This window comes from Lycium ferocissimum, chromosome 6, assembly GCF_029784015.1.
Source record: "Lycium ferocissimum isolate CSIRO_LF1 chromosome 6, AGI_CSIRO_Lferr_CH_V1, whole genome shotgun sequence".
Taxonomy (NCBI): Eukaryota; Viridiplantae; Streptophyta; class Magnoliopsida; order Solanales; family Solanaceae; genus Lycium; species Lycium ferocissimum.
The window spans coordinates 12330021-12347621 of NC_081347.1; the positions used below are offsets into that span (position 1 = coordinate 12330021).

The window sequence follows — 17601 nt, forward strand, 5'->3', positions numbered from 1 at the left end:
AACATATATTAATTTCATTTTTTGTGGTGCTACTTCAGATATGACACTTTTATTACTATTAGATTGTGAGATTTTTACTATGAAAATTTTGATTCCCTCCCAACGAGATTCCTTGTAAGAATGTTGTGCATAAACTCCACCCTTAAAATAACTGAAGGTCCTCCTTCCCCATTTATTTTGCCACATACATGAAAACACCTTTCATATAATTAGCTTAATTTGCTTGCTTCTACATCATCTGATTAGGAATCTTTTTTTTTTTCTTCCATTTATTAATAGGATTCTGAGTGATTTTAATTTTTAGTAATATCGACTTGCTAATTAAGTAAAATCAAAAAACCTGGTTGTTCAAAAAAATAAAGTTCATGCACGTCGATTGAACTTGTGACACAACAAAATGTCCAAACAAAAAATTACAGCTCCATCAGGAAAGTCAATAATGTTCCTTCGCTCTCACTTCACAATAAATTACTGATCTTCAAATGAGTGTCATATTTAACAAAATCCATGTATATCAAAAATATTTAATTCTCAAGTCTTGACAGACTATCCAGGGAACTTTAAACTAGCATATACGAATGATGACAAACTCCAACCCTCTCCCCACAAAATCCACATAACATAAACAGCACTCAAGAAGAAAAGCTTGATACAGGTGAAAGAAACTTCAAGTAAGAAAAGGGATAAACATAAGAAAGCATATTATTCACTGAAATCAATGCTGCCACTGCGTGAGCTGCTGGCGTTGCGACTATGTATGGAGAGGCCCCTCATATGACCAGACACTGTAGAACCATCAGACTTGTTTTCCTGGAAGAACTTTTCTCTCTCAGCATGTTTTGCAGGTGGTGGAGGAATTGCAACACCTGTTTTTCCAATGTCATTTTCTTGCTTCTGCTCCGTAACCACTGGCCTTATAAGTGGACGATGTAGCATACCCTCTGGAACTGCAGATCCTAGCAACCCAAAAGGACGTTCTACTTGGCTGCCTTCATCTTCCGGCTGTAGCCGAGCTTTTCCTTTTCTTATTCTATCAAGTTGAGCTTATTGTTAAAAGCCAAACAATAGTCGTCCAAGTACAAGAGGCTGGTTGTTAAGAGGGAGAATTGTAGGAACAGTTTTGGTTACTTCACAATACTACGACAGTAACATAAGGGGTCGTTTGGTTGCTGGTTAGGAAGTGAATTATTCATGCATTAAAACCAACATAACTAGAGCCATGTTTGGTAGCATTTTAGTTGCTATGTATAAAATTCAGCACACCAAGTACGGTGTTTGGTTACCAGTTTACGATTCCACATAACTAAAAAATATACAAGTTATGAGTCAATTTATGTATTATTTTATTCACGGTGGAAGATGGAATAACTAAACCCAATATAACTAATCTCGGATTACTAATAACTCTAACCAGCAACCAAACGACCCCTAAGTACATAACACTAGTGTTGACCGCATAATCCAAGCACACCTTGGCCCAAATATCAAGATAAACTTGATGGATCAAACTAGATTTGACCAAAGGACGACCATGCATCCGTAATAATACGCAGAAAAGTATATACCACCTCTAATCAGGAAAACAACAGTCATGTATAAAAATGATTTTTTTATAAAAACAAAACTACAGGTGTATTTGTCGCAGTTCCATGTGAAGTCCGGCATTCTAAGAAGGCATACCTTCGGAAAAGCTGATCAGGCTCCTCCTCTTCTTCTGATTGCCCGTGATCATGTGGATTTGACGTGGAGGTTGGCCTAACAGAAAGAAGTGCATCATGTCTTTTAAGAACTCTATCAAGCTGCTCGTTCAGCTCCGCAGCTTGGGAGACCACCTTTTCATCCCTGGAATATTCGAGCATGGATTAATCTTCAACATGATGCGCGGGACTAAACATAGGAGTGGAGATGTAAATCTGAGCTTAGGAAAAGAAACAAAACGGAAGGACACAAAAATGTCCATGGTTTAAAAAGCAGAGCAACAGTAATCAGCAGAGTTCATAATCTTATTTCGCTGGTGGCAAGTTGATGTGTCCCATTTCACGTTCTCTGACCTATAAATATTTGAAAATACAAACTGTATCTTCAAAGGTTTCTTGCTTCCACATCTGTTTTATAGTTTCTTCACATTTTCCTGCACGGAATCTACAAAGTCTTCTGTAGAATGTTTTAAAAGCTTAGTACTTGTAGTACTCCTATTTGGAGATTCAAGGATCATAAGTACCATGCTTGACCACACTATCATCAAAAGCCGATCTTAGACTGCAATAGAGAAGCTCGTACGGTTCCTTCAGAATGTTTTATAAATCTAGTGCTTCATGACATCCAATTTCACCAAAGACATCACTCTCCCAGACAAACATCACTGTGACATATCAAATAAATAGAAGAGAATTGAAGAAAACTTGATTCTTGACCTTCAATATAATGGTTGTTTTAAGTACAATACAATTCATATCCTGAAAAGGGAAAAAATCTGTAATGACCTATTTTTTTCCCTTCTCTGATGACCTAATTAGAGGAGGAAAGACAAGTGTGGCTAGCTCTAGTGGTTGAGCATCACCACCATCACCGGTAGGTTGAAAGTTCGAGTCACAGTGGAGGATAAATGGGAACACTATTGATCATCCTAACAGTGTGGCGTGGGGATTAAAAAAATTACACGAGGAAATCACTAAAACTGATTTATGGGATATCTCTTATTGATTTAGAGGATATATATGCATGTACACAATCAGAAAGAAAAACTGGTGAAAAGCATAAATGTAGCAGAGGTTGGTATAAGACTGAAGCTATTTTAGGAACAGTGTCTTAAGTTTAAGATGGCTTAAGTCTAGGAAAAGTCTGCAAAATGTTCAAGTCCCTCTTATCTTACTCAACTTACTTCCTACCGATCTTGTGATAGGTGATTGTGCTGTTTCTATTAGATTGTTTTAGGATCTTCAGATGGTGATGCACCTATTTCATGAACTTGCGCATATTTTGCCCATATTTGTGAGTTGGGGGGAAGGGATTCAATATCTTGGAACTTTCGATCTTTTATCCAATTGAGAGGAGATGAAACATTGCATCTCAGTTGTGCTTTTTATCATAGTTTTATTTCTTATCTTTGACAATCAATTTAAATCCTAGAGTATCATAATAGTAAAAAATAAAAAAAATCCAGAGCTGAATAGTTGCTTGTTCATTTCTCTGTTTATTCTACTTGTCTAATTTTTCACTTTGGATTTACTAAGTGAACAAATTTAACCTTCTACGTCCCAAGGTCTACCGGAAACACCCTCTCTCCCTCCCAAGGTAGGGGTAAGGTCTGCGTACACTCTACCCTCCCCAGACCCCACTTTGTGGGATTTCACTGGGTATGCTGTTGTTGAACATATGTAACCTTCTCTTCCCATCTCAAACGAACCTAAGCGTAAAACTCTCTGATATACCGTATGGAACGGGAAAGAAACAAAGAAAACTCTTAGGTAATCCTATAGAAGAGGGTATAGAGCCAAACTGATGCCTAATTTTGCATATGCCCCCTTATGAAGATGCATCATAATATGTCACTCTGATTGTCTATCACTAACTCAGCGTGTTTAGTGAAACTAAAAGGGCCTATCAAGAAGTCATTTGGTACGAAGAAAGTGGTTTCCCTTGCTTCTAAATTGACCGAATATAGCAATTGAAGTCAGGACTCAGGAAGTATTACCGAGAACTTATAGCAAGATGCATCACTCGTTGCTTTTGAAATGAACATTGCTCCACAAGATCAAGCGTGAACTCATCCTTTGCTGCCTTTGGGAAAATAAAAAGAGAAATTAGAGTCCGTAACTCAGCACCTCCTTCCAAACTTCAATTAAATTATATTACCTTCTCAAAAGGAAAAAGGAAAAGAAATTACAGCCAAAACTGCTTATCAGACGGGAATGACTGAAAGCTGGAAACAATACTGCCTATGTGCACAAGTTATATAACGAAGACCATATCTAACCCAGACGAAAAATGGCACGTTTATATAGGAATTAGTGTATACACATTAGATATTGACGGTTGGTTTTGATATAAGCAAATATAATAACTCAAAAAATAATTTTTTCATGCCGAGAAATTCAACTAAAAAAATAGATTTCGGACACATAGATTTACTTTACATGAAGAGCAAATCAAACAGAATTGCCTGGACACCAGCTTACTTCATCCAAGTAAATAGCAAGTTTTCACTAAAACTTAAAGCTTAGGTAGCAGATTTGCTAATGGTAACTTAAGAAGAGAAAATGATTCCATTTTATACCCTGTTAAAGAATAGATTACACAAACATACCTCAGGATGCTGAGTGTCGACAGCATCAAGGACTTCTCTTAGAACCTCTAGAGCAGCGGCAGCCTTCTGTAGGATACTGCACAATATAGAAGCTCTTACTAAAATAATTTTTGCCTTCTAAAGATTAAATAAAATAGATAAAACCTAAACAGCAGCTCATAAAATGTTAGAAAAGAGGAAAACAAAATAAAGGAAGGAAGGCTTTGAAAATAAAAGAAGGCATTGATCCACTTTTTGACACTTCAAAAATAGATTTCACATTGGACAAAATTGTCATTTTATTGTTTTCCTTAGATTTAGGAAATTGAAGTCAAATTGTCATTTGATTATTTTCCTAATATTTAGGATTTTGAAATTAACTTATACTAGAATTTTTAATATTAATCCTACTCGAATAATGCCATTTTGAAACTGAATGTATTTGTATATACTTCCAATTCATTCTCTAGAGTAAAAAAAACCTTTCCTACGAAAAATAATAAATGAGTAAATAAATGTTATGTCTTTTTGTTCTCGAATTTTTATTTTATGACTCAAACACATTTTCAATAATAGGTGTGTTTAAAAAAAAAATGTTACTCATTGATCAGGGTATTTCTATGAAACAAGAGTCGGTTGGAACAACTGTAATATTTTGGATACAACATTCTGTATTATCATTTTTAAGTTTGCAACTTACATAAACTTCTAACGAAACCTTCAAAACATGTAGTTATACCGAAAGGAGTTGAAAAAAATGTTATAAAAGTTCCATAGGAGCCTTAATATGTAATAGAAGCTTTCTCTCAGAATAATTCCTATTCCTCCAGGCTCTGGCGCTCGCAGCTTGCACTAAGAGTGAGGATATAGAAAGCAGAAAAAGGACAAACTGAGCATTTCTTCTCCTCCATGCAGTTACTACTCAACTGAGGAGACAGCTAATTTTCAATTCATCAATGTCTTTAACCACTAATATACCAAACTAAGAGAGAGAACTGTACTAATGAAGTCTTTCTTGTTCTCCTAATACAAATATGACATGCTATGACATTTACCTGTTGTCGGGAACTTTTTGAGGCTCTGCTTGTGGGTATTTTACTTCACATCTAGAAGAGACATGATTGTTGTCTCGTTGATTATTTTTATTCTCATTTGACAGAGCATGCGGTTCGGAGGAGACAAGAGATCTTTGAGGAAACTCCACGCCTGCACTCTGAAAAGTCAAATCTCAAGCATTACCAGGGTATTCAGAGTTTGACACCATCAGAAAAATAGCAATGGTGCAGACAATACTTATCTGTAAAGAATTTACAAGTGACTCACGTTACACATTCATACCCAGTGTAATCCCACAAGTGGGGTCTGGGGAGGGTAGGATGTACGCAGACCTTACCTCTAACTTTGCGGGGTAGAGAGGCTGTTTCCGAATAGACCCTCGGCATTCAAAAGGTATATTTTATTAAATCTCTACTGACACCTGTTAGATGACCTCGCTTCCCCACATGCCATTGAAAATACAAAGTTGAATAATTCTTTGAGAGTAAAGGGTAAAATCCCTTCAGACAATAACCATGAGATTTTTGGTCCAATTTTTATAGCAATAATACGAGAACCATTCTCTTCACCCTTTCAAATAAAAAATGGAATATCCAATCAAACCCCGTAAGCAGACAAATAATGATGTTCATAAAAAAGGTAACAGTCAACAGAAAAAATGTTCAAGACATTTTCGACGGGAATATCCAAGCTTTGAGAGAGGAGGCACTGCTCAACAAAAGAGATCACCATGCAAATTTTATGGAGTCAATTATATGACTTCCACTCTCTCCTTACCAACCCCACCCCAACCCCGGTTAGAGGTAGTAGATGATTTGAGGGATTTAGATATCTAGTTACCGTAATTAGCCTATTCTGCACGTGTATCCAAAACGTTTTACTCTTTGATTAATGATAGGAGAAAGTCTCCCAAATACATTGCATTACCCTAATCATAATAGAATCTTTTACCAGTTACCAAAATTTTCTTCATCCATTATTTGGTCAAATTTCCCAGTTTTTAATACTGTGAGTTTACATGAAAATAGATGTGCTATTCTTGGGTAAGCTCAAACACTGAACGAAGAATGAAGTAGTTATGAAACAGATATGACAATCCTCAAAATTAGGGAGATATTCTTTAAGGATTACACGCAGCATCTAGTCTTGTCAACTCTTTTTCTTTTCCAATAGGACAAGTCAATGTGTCGCAGTAAGATACAGTTATATGTAAGGTTAAGGTGAGTTTACCTACCACTAACTCATAATATGCAGCATAATACTGGGGGAACCTCCCGGAAGCTCCGCCAAGAGAAGTCTGTGCAGCATCTAGAAGAAGAAATATCTTCTCTCGTACGGGTAGATCTGACTATATAAAGAAGGAAAAATTAATACCTCCTTAGATAATAGGAGAAACAGAAAGACCTTAACATGAAAACTTTAAGAACACAAAGGGGGGAAATCAAAATTAAAGCTGAAAAAATTGCAGACCTTTTCCTTTACTATCTTTACAAATTAATACTTCCTTAGAGAACAGGAGAAATAGCAAGACAGGAACATGAAAATTCTAAGAACACAAAGAGGAACAATCAAAAATAAAAAGTGAAAAATTGCAAACCTTTTTCTTTACTATCTTTACAAGTATTGGAAGGATTCCTGTATCAACAACCTGCTTATGAACAGGTTCTCCGATATTGTTTATCAACATTTCCAGCAACTGCAGTATTACGTGACAACCGAATAAGTATAACCAACAAATGAAATATCTTTACAAAGGCTGCCAAACCAGCAAGACAATAGTTATACAGCCAATGGGACAACATTATTTCCAATAAGATGGAAAATGTTGGAGAATCTAAAAGCACTGACATTTACTGAGAAGAGTTGTGAGTTCGGGCTTTTACTTCCCAACCGTTTCTTTATAGCTTTAACAACATCTCTAGCTTGCCTGTTCAAATAAAACAATATCATCTTGAGTAATCAATAAGATGCAACTTGAATGCTAGGCTGGAAAGTAGCTAAAAATGCTTAGTCATAGTTCCGATGGAAAACTTATTCAGCACAAAAATTAGCAAATTACCCCTAAGAATTAAAATGCGGCAATAGAAAAGAAATTTGCAAAGCTGTTACCTTTTAAATATTAGGGGGGGAAATAGTTTCAGTTACTGTAGCAAATATATGAGCTTGGGGAGCTTTTCTTCTCCTTTTTCTCTTTTAACTTTTGACACTAGATACTACTACCTTCAACCCATTTTCTATGATGATGTAAGCACGGTATTTGAGAAAGAAAGACAGACTATTGAAATTTGTGGTCCAAAACAAGTCAAAGACATTTGGGTAGCTATAAATCATCACATTAAGGATAAATTGGGAAATATTAAGAACTGTTTCTAAATATAGAAAGGTGCCATTCTTTTTTGGACGGGCTAAAAAAGAAAGTGTGTCACATAATATGAGACAGAGGGAGTAGCATGTTTACAGATCCTGTAACAATCAAAGTTAAAAGAAAATCCTAAGTATGCCAGATAAAGACTTTATCAAACAGATTTAAAATTCAATTTTGGTAAAGCAATAGCTGAAGGTACTACCACTACTTAGAATGATAATTTGAGAGAGTTGAAAGAAACTGCCATACTTGTGATCACTTGCAACCAATTCACATATTTCAATATTTTTCGTCCAATCTATTTCAGTGAGTTTGTCACTTGTTGCAGAGTTAACAAGCTCTACCGCCATCCCACTGATTTTCCAGCTGGAGAAATAAGAATTTTGTCAGAACCTTCATAAATCTTTCAGAAAACAAGTAAAATAGAAGTAAATAGGCTCATCTTCTGAAGTCCATGCCTAGGAACACAAGTACAGGCTCAGTTTCAAGGGGAAAGATGAAAAGGCAAGCCCAAAGCTTCCTTTGTGTGTTAGCACTGTCTACGTACTTACCTAAAGGTCCCATGTACTGCTAAAAAACCGAAAACTTCTTGGATCAAACTTAATATCATGTTATGACAGTTTATATACAATCTATAGGCGTAGGTCCGATTATAAAAAGTAACCGCTTAGGTGCTAACACATTTTTCCATCACAAACTGAACCCATGCATCACATCTTACAACTACATGTTAACTAGATAAACAACCAAAAGTTGGGACTTCTTCAACACGAATGGCACAAAGTCCTTTTTTCTATTCTGTTTTTATTTTTTCACAGAGAGAAGTCCTTGAAAAAAGGGCAGCCGGGTGCACATAGCATCTAACATTAGTAGGGTCCGGGGAAGGGGCCGCACCCCAAGGGAAGTCGGTAATATTTTTAAAAGAAATGCAATGTAGTCTCTGACCATTGAGTTCCAGCAAGTTATCCAACTTTTATTTGGTTTAGGCTGGTGGTTTACTCCCATGGATCCCAAATTCATTCATCAAAATATGGGCCCTTCCATGTGATCTGTCCAATTCTGGCACAACAAACTAGATAAAGAGGTAAAAGCTCCATAGAGGTCCATAAGAAATGGACCTTGGGTCTTAGTCAACCCCAAAAACTAGCTCATGAGGTGAGGATTTCCCAAAGACTATATAAAGCGACCAAATCACGCATCCATATGGGAATTCTGACACCACCACGTCCGCCAAGCTCAGGCCAGCGAAACATAATATGGGGGTCCAACATCGGATAAACCAAGAATTAGGATTGGCCTAGCGTGATACTTTTATAAGTGATGGACCTTGGACCTTTAGCTCATGAAGTTAGGATTGGCCAGGACCATATAAAGACTAATCACACATCCACTACCAATGCGAGAATTGTGACAGAGGTCATGCATGTATTAGGGGCTGAAAGTTTTTTAACTTTTTTTTTTTTTTTTTTTTTTTTTTTGGTTAATGAGGAGAGAACTAGAAAAAACTGCCTTAAAATATTATCTGGAGAGCAAATGGATCATCTTGGTTGCCAAGTTTGAAACTGATGGGAGTAAGGACAACCAGATAAGGCAAAATAGAAGGTGAGGGACTGATGCGAACTATTATTCAGGGATTGCAGTGAACTTTTTAAAAATATTAGGGAACTTAAGCTTTATTTTCCACTTATGTCCCACTTATGTCATAGAAGCTAAGAGATCGTTTCTACAAGATCTAGGCAAGAACTTCCCTGCAATAGATGACACTGCATCTGCAAGCAGCTCAACAGGAAATTAATCCAGAAATATCTAATACGGATAACGCCAAGAAATTCAGATACCAAAACTCTCAGCGGACACAAAGGGCAGATAAGAACATACAACTCACATATCAAAAGACACTGTTTTGGCAACGTGGGCATAAAACAAAGGGATGTGCGCTGAAATCTACGGCCAAGTGCGAGAAAATACAGGAAATTAATCTAATGGAAGATACTCACTCTTGTTTGTTGGAGGAGAGAGGGAGGGGGAAGGTATGGATGTACTAGACGAGGTTGTTCCGCAACCACAAGAAATACAAAAAGGAATCCATTGCAGAAGTAGCAATGCACCTAGTAGAAGGACCAAACCTTCAAACAACTGTGCGTGCCAATTAAAAGAAGTAAGAACTTAATTAATAAAGGGTAGCAAGTTTAAACAAATGCTAATGACCTTTGCTTACAGAGTTGTTGTGGTTGCCACTTACATTTCACCACCTCAATCAAGAACCCTGATCTAATTTGTTCCACCTTCCTAGACAAACAGTGGTGATCCAGTTAATACGATGCCATTGATTATGAAAGCCCTAAGTGACACTAGATGATGGCATAGCAATCTTCTGCAGCAAAGAGCACCTGAATCAGCTCCTTAGTAGCCATTAACACTAAGTAGTTGTGCCATCACCATTAACCAAGCCGCTAAGCACAACCGTTCCCCTCCCCACCCCCACCCCCACCCCACAACCACGCCCAACCCCCAAAAAAAAGTGTAAGTTTAAAAAACAAAAAGGAATAATTTAGATTTAACAAATAACCTCGGCAAACAAAAACTGTCTCCAATAATCTAGCCAATCTCCTAATATGGTCCATTTCAGTTTCATGCCAAATGAGTGACAATTATCCACTCTGCTTATTTTCTCAATTGCATTCATATAAGCATCCAGAAGCTCACTGTAGCTCCAACACATATACACTTTGCAGGTTTGAACTTGTCTTTGAAATGCACATGTAACCTGTTGAAGTTTAACTTGTACGTTGGAGCATTTGAACAAACGAAAAGTTGCCAAAGTGAACCAATTTTGGAAGAATCTTCGTCTACTGGCGCATGAAGAATTGAGCGTGCAATCTAGAATGACTTATTCAATGACAAGTTTCAACTATTGCATTTAGAACTCACTCTATCCCGATCAAAAGATTAACATTCCATCCTTCGAGAAGTAGAAGTAGAAGTGAAGAACCAGTGTAGTAAGTAGACACAGTAAGCTATATAAAATTAGCGTCCCAATATAAGGGTAAGTTATTTTTCACTCCTCTCCTACAACATATGAACATTATTTCCCTTTCTGATACTAACAATTGTCTCCAAACAACACACTACCAACTTTATGTCCAACAAAGCATCCTAGATTTAGAAGTATTTTCCTCGGGTGAAACATTCCCTGTAAACATTTTCCATTAAAAATCGTTTAACACCATCGAGACAGGGATGTTATCAAATAAGATAATGACACTACCTAAAAGAAACACCACCCAGAATCATTTGACTAATTCAGCAAGCAATCCAAAAACTAGTTGCTTATCAACTTAGCAGTCAACATCAAAGCTTAAAACAATTGATGAAAATACACCAACTTTGGACATTCTCCATCCTTGAAACAATAAATATATAGTCATCGAATAACTTATCAAAAAGAAAGGCCAAATACATAAGGGGTGGAACCAGATTTAATTTTGACACCTCGGCTAAGGTTGATCCCTATTAAACACTCCAACGCGATTCAAAGTGCATATATTAAACACAACAATCTTGACAACGGCAAAAAAAGTGTTTCTCACTTCAACTACGCGCGACCGATACCAAAGTCATTTTTTTTTTTTTAAATCACATATTTTTAACCTGAACCAACACTACAAAAATTGATCTCCTTCACATTCCCTACAAAACCACCAGTTATACCAACCCAAAAACACCAAAATCAGATTAATTGGTTCAAGTTTCCAGTTTTGGCCCAAATTTTCTGCCAGTCCTACTCCTAAACAAATGAGAATTATTATAGACAAGCCATAAATCTACAAATATCAATGTCTACCAAACAATTCACATGCTTCTCCTCTCAATCAAGTCTCTTTCAAGCAAAAATAAAAGATCTTGAATTTCCCATCAGCAAGCAAGCTTAAATAGTATATAAATTAAAACTCCAACTTGAAGAAAGGTTGAGATATCACTGTGTAAATTCAAGAACGGCTAACAAAAAGAATTTAGCAAAAAAAAAAAAAAGTCTGAAAAGAAAAAAGAAAAAAAAAAGAAACTCTAAGTTGCAATTACATGTTAATAGTTCAAGTTAAAAGAATTAGAAGAAAGTTAATTGGGAATAAGATGAATTAACTCACCAATATTGGTACTTTAGTTGAAGGGAAACAAGAGCTTAGTTGCTATGAGAAGCTACACAAGAAAGAGCAAATAAGCAAATATTCCAGCTAAGCAACTGTCTTAACGCTGAACACAAGTACACAACATCTATATCTGTATTCTGTATGTATGTATATAATCATTACACACACCTGTATATATGCTGGCTGTGTACACAAGAATCTCTGATTTATTTATTTTTAATTTCTTTTTTGGGCTGAAAGAATCTCTGATTTATTTATTTTTTAATTTCTTTTTTGGGCTGAAAGAATCTCTGATTAATTAAGGTACAAGCTTTCTCTTTTCCTTTAATGTCTCCCCAATTTAATGTCTTAGTTTAAAGAGTATAAGAAATATAAAAAGAAAATCTTTCATTTTATGGTTTTAAATTAAAAATATGTGTAATGTAATAAGATATTATTTAAATTTTATAGTTTTAAAATTTTCAGGTATGATATTTAAATTATCAATTTATTAAATATAGAAAAAAAATACTACTCCCTACGTTCACTTTTACTTGTCCAATATTCTAAAAATAAATTTTCACTTTTACTTGTCACTTTTAGCTTATCAAGACAATTTATTTTTTCCTATTTTACCCATAGTATTAATTACTCACTTCAAACCATTTTTCATTCCAATAAAAATATGCATCTACATTGATAAATTATGTACTCCATTTATTATTTCTTAAACAATGCGAAAAGTCCAAAATGGACAAGTGAAAGTGAACGGAGGGAGTACTTTTTAAACCGACAAAAAAAAGTAACACTTAAATTGAGACGGAAGTGTTACTCCCTCAATCTCATATTACTTGTTCACTTTTTTCCTTTACACGTCCTTTAAAAAATCATAAATAAAAGTGTATTTTTGTTGCATTGCTTTTATCTCTCTCCAATAAATTTCACTATAATCAATATTGGTTTCTTTAAAAATTAATTAATGTTAAGGACACAATAGAAAATTTTAATTAATTTTATTTTAATTTTGTAAATGAATAAAAATTTTGAGATGGATATTTATAGTAACGTGGACAATTAATATGGATGGAGGGAGTGCTATAAAACTCTGCTTGCCAGATCATTGTACAAGTTGTCATGCTTTATGTACAATGCTTTCGAGGAATGAAGTATTATGGTAGGATAAATTTTCAGAATCTTCTTTAACTGGTATTTTAATATGAAAACTGAAAAGGAAAAAAATATGTGTGATTATCGAGTTTAGGCATTTATGAGAGTGAGAGTTTTGTGGCAGGCACCGACCGAGCACTCACCTTGAGGCCCATTCACTTCAATAAGTTGAATGCTAAATTGACGCCTCGGTGACCAAATTAGTTATTATTCCCTCCGTTCATTTTTACTTATCCACTTTAGACTTTTTACGCTGTTTAAGAAATAATAATGAAGTGTTTAATTTATCAATGTGCTCATATTAATTAGTGCATATTTTTATTGGATTTGAAAAATGATTTGAAGTGAGTAATTAATACTATGGATAAAACAGGAAAAATAAAATTGTCTTCCCTTGATATGCTAAAAGTGACAAGTAAAAGTAAAAATTTATTTTTAGAATACTGTACAAGTAAAAGTGAACGGAGGGAGTAGAAAATATGCACAGCTTGTATTGTACTCCCTCCTTTCCAAAATAAATAAATTTTTGAGATTTTCTTTTGTCCAAAATAAGTGAATCTTTCAAAGTACAAGAGATTATAAATTCAGTAAACAAATTCAAAGTTACCCTTCTTTTTTATACTTTTTTCAAATCTCAACATTCCCTATCTCAACCTTCATTCTAGAAAACTGTAAGAGTACTTAAATAGATTTACACACTATAGTGTATTTATAACACTCTATCTTGGATATTCATCAATAGATAATGTGTCTCATTAAAATCTTAGTAGAAAAACATTTGATGAAATAAATCCTACTAAAAAAAAGAGTAAATATATCTGATAATACACATTTCTAGCTACATTATTAAACAATTTAATGGGACAAACTTTAGGTTAAGAAAAAAGTACAGCGCGTATATTACTTTTTTACGATTAAAGCATGGCGTAATCTTGAATATGATGTACTCCAGCATTGTATACCAATAATTGCCACAATATTATATACCAGTTTATCATATGTTGAGGTTGGTGTTACATTAGATCTATCAAATTACCATATGACGGTAGGGATCTAGTAGCTCAATTGGTTGACTACCTGAACTTTCACCTTGTTGGTGAGCGTTCGAATCCCCACATTGTAATCCCCTCCCCATTTCCCCTTCCCCTACCCCCTATGTAATAAAAATAATTTTAAAAAAAAAATTACCATATGACGAGCTAGTTGGTCACGGTATCTCTATTCTTTTGACATAGTTACATCGTCGTCATATAATATTGTTGGAATCACAGTTCTTTATAAGTTGTTGTTATCTTTATATGATTTGATTGTCATACAGAACAGTATGGTAAGGCAGCAACTTCACATGAAATAAATAACATGTCTGGATTAAATGTTTATACCGCTATGATGAATGTCTTGTATAACCAAAACATTTAATAATATTTGTTGGATAAACACCATGTCGGGACTTTCATTTGTAATTGCAATTGATCTTATTTATTTATAAAATATGAATGTCGATCATATGAATGTCCTATATAACCAAAAAAAATAATCTTTATTTTGATTGTAACTTAAATTTATAATAAGCAATTGATCTTATTCAATTATAAAATGGATTATAATGAATGTAAATCAGATGAATGTCCTGTATAATTTTTAAAATTGATATACGTTTTGATTGTAACTTTAAATTTATGGTATTGTATAGTTAAATTTATTGTTATGTATCAATGAAAAAATTATTTTATATAATAAATTTTGATTGTTTATGTAATTATCTCAAATCAATAAATACTCAACATATGTCATTTTAATAAATGTGGCCAAGGAGTTTAATGGTATTGTTGAATTATCGATCCTAACTTAACTAGAGATGTCAAATTTGAATTCGGAAATGAAAAATTTATTAGTCAAAAAACGCTTTACTCTCTTTAACAAGCCTAACTTGTATGAATATTGATTAGTCAAACCAGTAAGCTTTGTATCTACATGACCCAGAAAATTGCTCATAAGTTTATTTTAAATCTACTGAAAACAAAGTAAAATATTGTCACAAATTAAGGTGCCGTTTGGCCATAAAAATTATTCACTTTTTTCAGGAATTTTTTTTCACTTTTTTCTGGAATCAGCATTTGGCCATGAAAATTTCGAATACAACTTGAAGTTGTATTCCGGAATACCAAAAACTCAAAAAAACTTGTTTTTCAAAAAAATTTACTTTTTTCACTTTTTTACAATTACATTTCACCGAAAACTATGGCCAAACACAACTCCAACTCCAACTCCAAAATTTCAAAAAAAATGATTTTTTTTTTTTTTGGTATCTATGGACAAACGGGGCCTAAATGTCCCGTCACGTTTTTGTGTGTACTGCAAAGTTCCAAACTCTCTCTTTAACAAGAGGGAAGCGATTTGGTTTTTAAGAAGAAAAGTGAACTATTTTGGAGAAGAAAATTATACGTGAAAAAATCTGTTGATCCCTCTTTTAACTTTATCTGTTGTGGTAACTTAGCATCCTGCAGGTAGTAACTTCTTTCATTCTTATCTTATATAACCAAGTCGGTTCAGTTTCTATGGAGCTACCTATGCTCTACTTTTCAACATTTCCCATTTCATTTATGGTGAGTTAAACCCAAATTAGTATCATGTCAATAACACATGTAATTATATTGACAATAGATCATATAACCTGCTAGCATCAAGAGTTATAATATCCCAAAATCTATTAAGGTTGTATAAGGGCTCAACATAGGAATCTAATCAAAGATTCACTACTAATGTGAGGATCTTATTGGTATTCGTAATACCCCATATATGATTCGTTACTCTAATAGCTAGTTATCTCTTCCTCGAAAGAGGTGACCTTTAGTTCATATGTAACTGTATATCTACAACTATACTTGATACTTTTATGATAAGTGAAATCAGGGTCGGCTTTACCATAAAGCAAGTAAATCTATGGTCTTAGGCCCCCAATATGTTAAGGCCTCAATAATTATCTACATTATCTATAATTTTTAAATAATTATATACTTGTTGCTAGTGGGAAAAATAATTCTTTTCAATTATTTGCTGTCTAATTTTTAATCAAAATACATGCAATTGAAATTGTAGCAATTTAGATTATTGATTGAAGTACTTATCGTTGAATGTTGTACCCAATTTAAGTTGCAATTATTTTCTACTTATTTTGTCTAATTCATTCTAAATCAACCTTCTTTACTATGTTAGCTTTGTAAAAAAAAAAAAATCTTCAATTCTTTTAGTGCCTTTGTAGTTTTTTTTTTTTTTTCAAGATAATTAGATTATTACGTAACAATTAGATTCGTTGGCTTAATCATGAAAGTTTTTTTGAAACATAAATATTTTTAGAATTAAAAGTGTGAATATACAAGTGAAAAATACTTCTGTATGCACACTCAATTGATAACAAGCTAAGTGTTAATTTTTAAGAATGATTAGATCGCTCATAGAATAGTTTAAATAATTTATATATTAATCGCATTAATTGAAAAAAGTATTTCAAAACTTGAATCAATAAGATCTTATCTGATAATGTCCCTACAAAGATTAAATTAATGTGTTATATGTTGTCAATTAAAAAATAAAATAACTTTAAGAATATAATGAACTACTTCACATTTTAAGAAGTTATAAGAGCACATATATCAAATACAATTATATTAAAACTTTATCGAAAAAATCTAAGGCCTATGTTTCAATTTTGGCTTTAGGCCCCTCGTTATATTGAGCCGTCTCTGAGTGTACGTAATAGTCGACCTGTGAATACAAGTTAAACTACTAATTTCAGTTGCCTTCTTTGTCTACTTGATTTACTCATTCCACATTATTTGCTATCTATACATGTACTACATTAAGCTATTCTCATGACTATCAGTAACATCTTAAAGTAACAATATTGATTAGTATTTCAAGAGACAATAAAAGATCAAATGTATTCCAATAATTAATGTGACTTTTCAGGGTCTCCTACAATGAAGAAGCTCGGAGTCATTCTTTCATTATCCAATTGGTCGTGCACATGCATGTAATAGACATGTCTACAAAGTTTTCACCTTACATTGGAGCGTGATTCATATTATTTAAATTAATATACATCGTGTAGATCTTAGTCTAAACACTTTTAGATGACTAACCTGAATTTTTCACTTTAATAATGCTAAAATCTAACTTCATAGAAGAGCTCACATTTTATTTACAAAACAAGTTAAAATACGATTGTGGAATTCTTAAGTCTGCCAGTCAAGACTTTTTTCACAAATAAACAAGACCTTAGACTAATTAAGGCTACATTAGGTCTCATCGCTTTAAGTTTCTCAACGCAAAGGTGGTTTTTCGTATAAAAGAGTCAATCTTGCGAATATCAGTGAGATATCTCTTAGTTTTAAAGTATTCCGTTTCCTATGTTGTTGTTCCCAAAATTTCAAGGTCAAAACACACTCCCGCATCATATTATATTTTAGCTTCAAGCATCTACCAGTCAACAAAAGCATTGATAGATGTGCTTTTGAAATCTTCACTTAATTGACAACAAAAATGCATTTTGTTGGCTTGAGGAAAGACAATATGCATATAGCACATGGCACATGCGCATG

The 17601-nt window shown here is 33.9% G+C and overlaps 1 protein-coding gene across 5 annotated transcripts; it reads right to left on the reverse strand.

The window, feature by feature from the left end:
- Positions 1-494: 494 nt before the first annotated feature.
- LOC132059344 (TOM1-like protein 5) lies at positions 495-12090 on the reverse strand. 5 transcript variants are annotated; one of them, XM_059451925.1, is made up of 11 exons: positions 12023-12090; positions 11852-11903; positions 7956-8072; positions 7190-7268; positions 6939-7037; positions 6576-6689; positions 5341-5498; positions 4307-4382; positions 3695-3780; positions 1681-1842; positions 495-1030 (listed from the first exon to the last, which is right to left on the reverse strand). In XM_059451925.1, the coding sequence occupies exons 3-11, from the start codon at positions 8054-8056 to the stop codon at positions 703-705; spliced, it is 1203 nt and encodes a 400-aa protein (XP_059307908.1). In that variant the 5' UTR covers positions 8057-8072; positions 11852-11903; positions 12023-12090; the 3' UTR covers positions 495-702. The 5 variants fall into 5 exon arrangements, with proteins under 5 accessions (XP_059307908.1, XP_059307911.1, XP_059307907.1 ...); XM_059451928.1 differs by lacking the exon at positions 11852-11903 and having other exon boundaries at positions 12023-12080; XM_059451924.1 differs by lacking the exon at positions 12023-12090 and having other exon boundaries at positions 3695-3776; positions 4303-4382; positions 11852-12004.
- Between the last annotated feature and the right edge of the window lie 5511 nt (positions 12091-17601).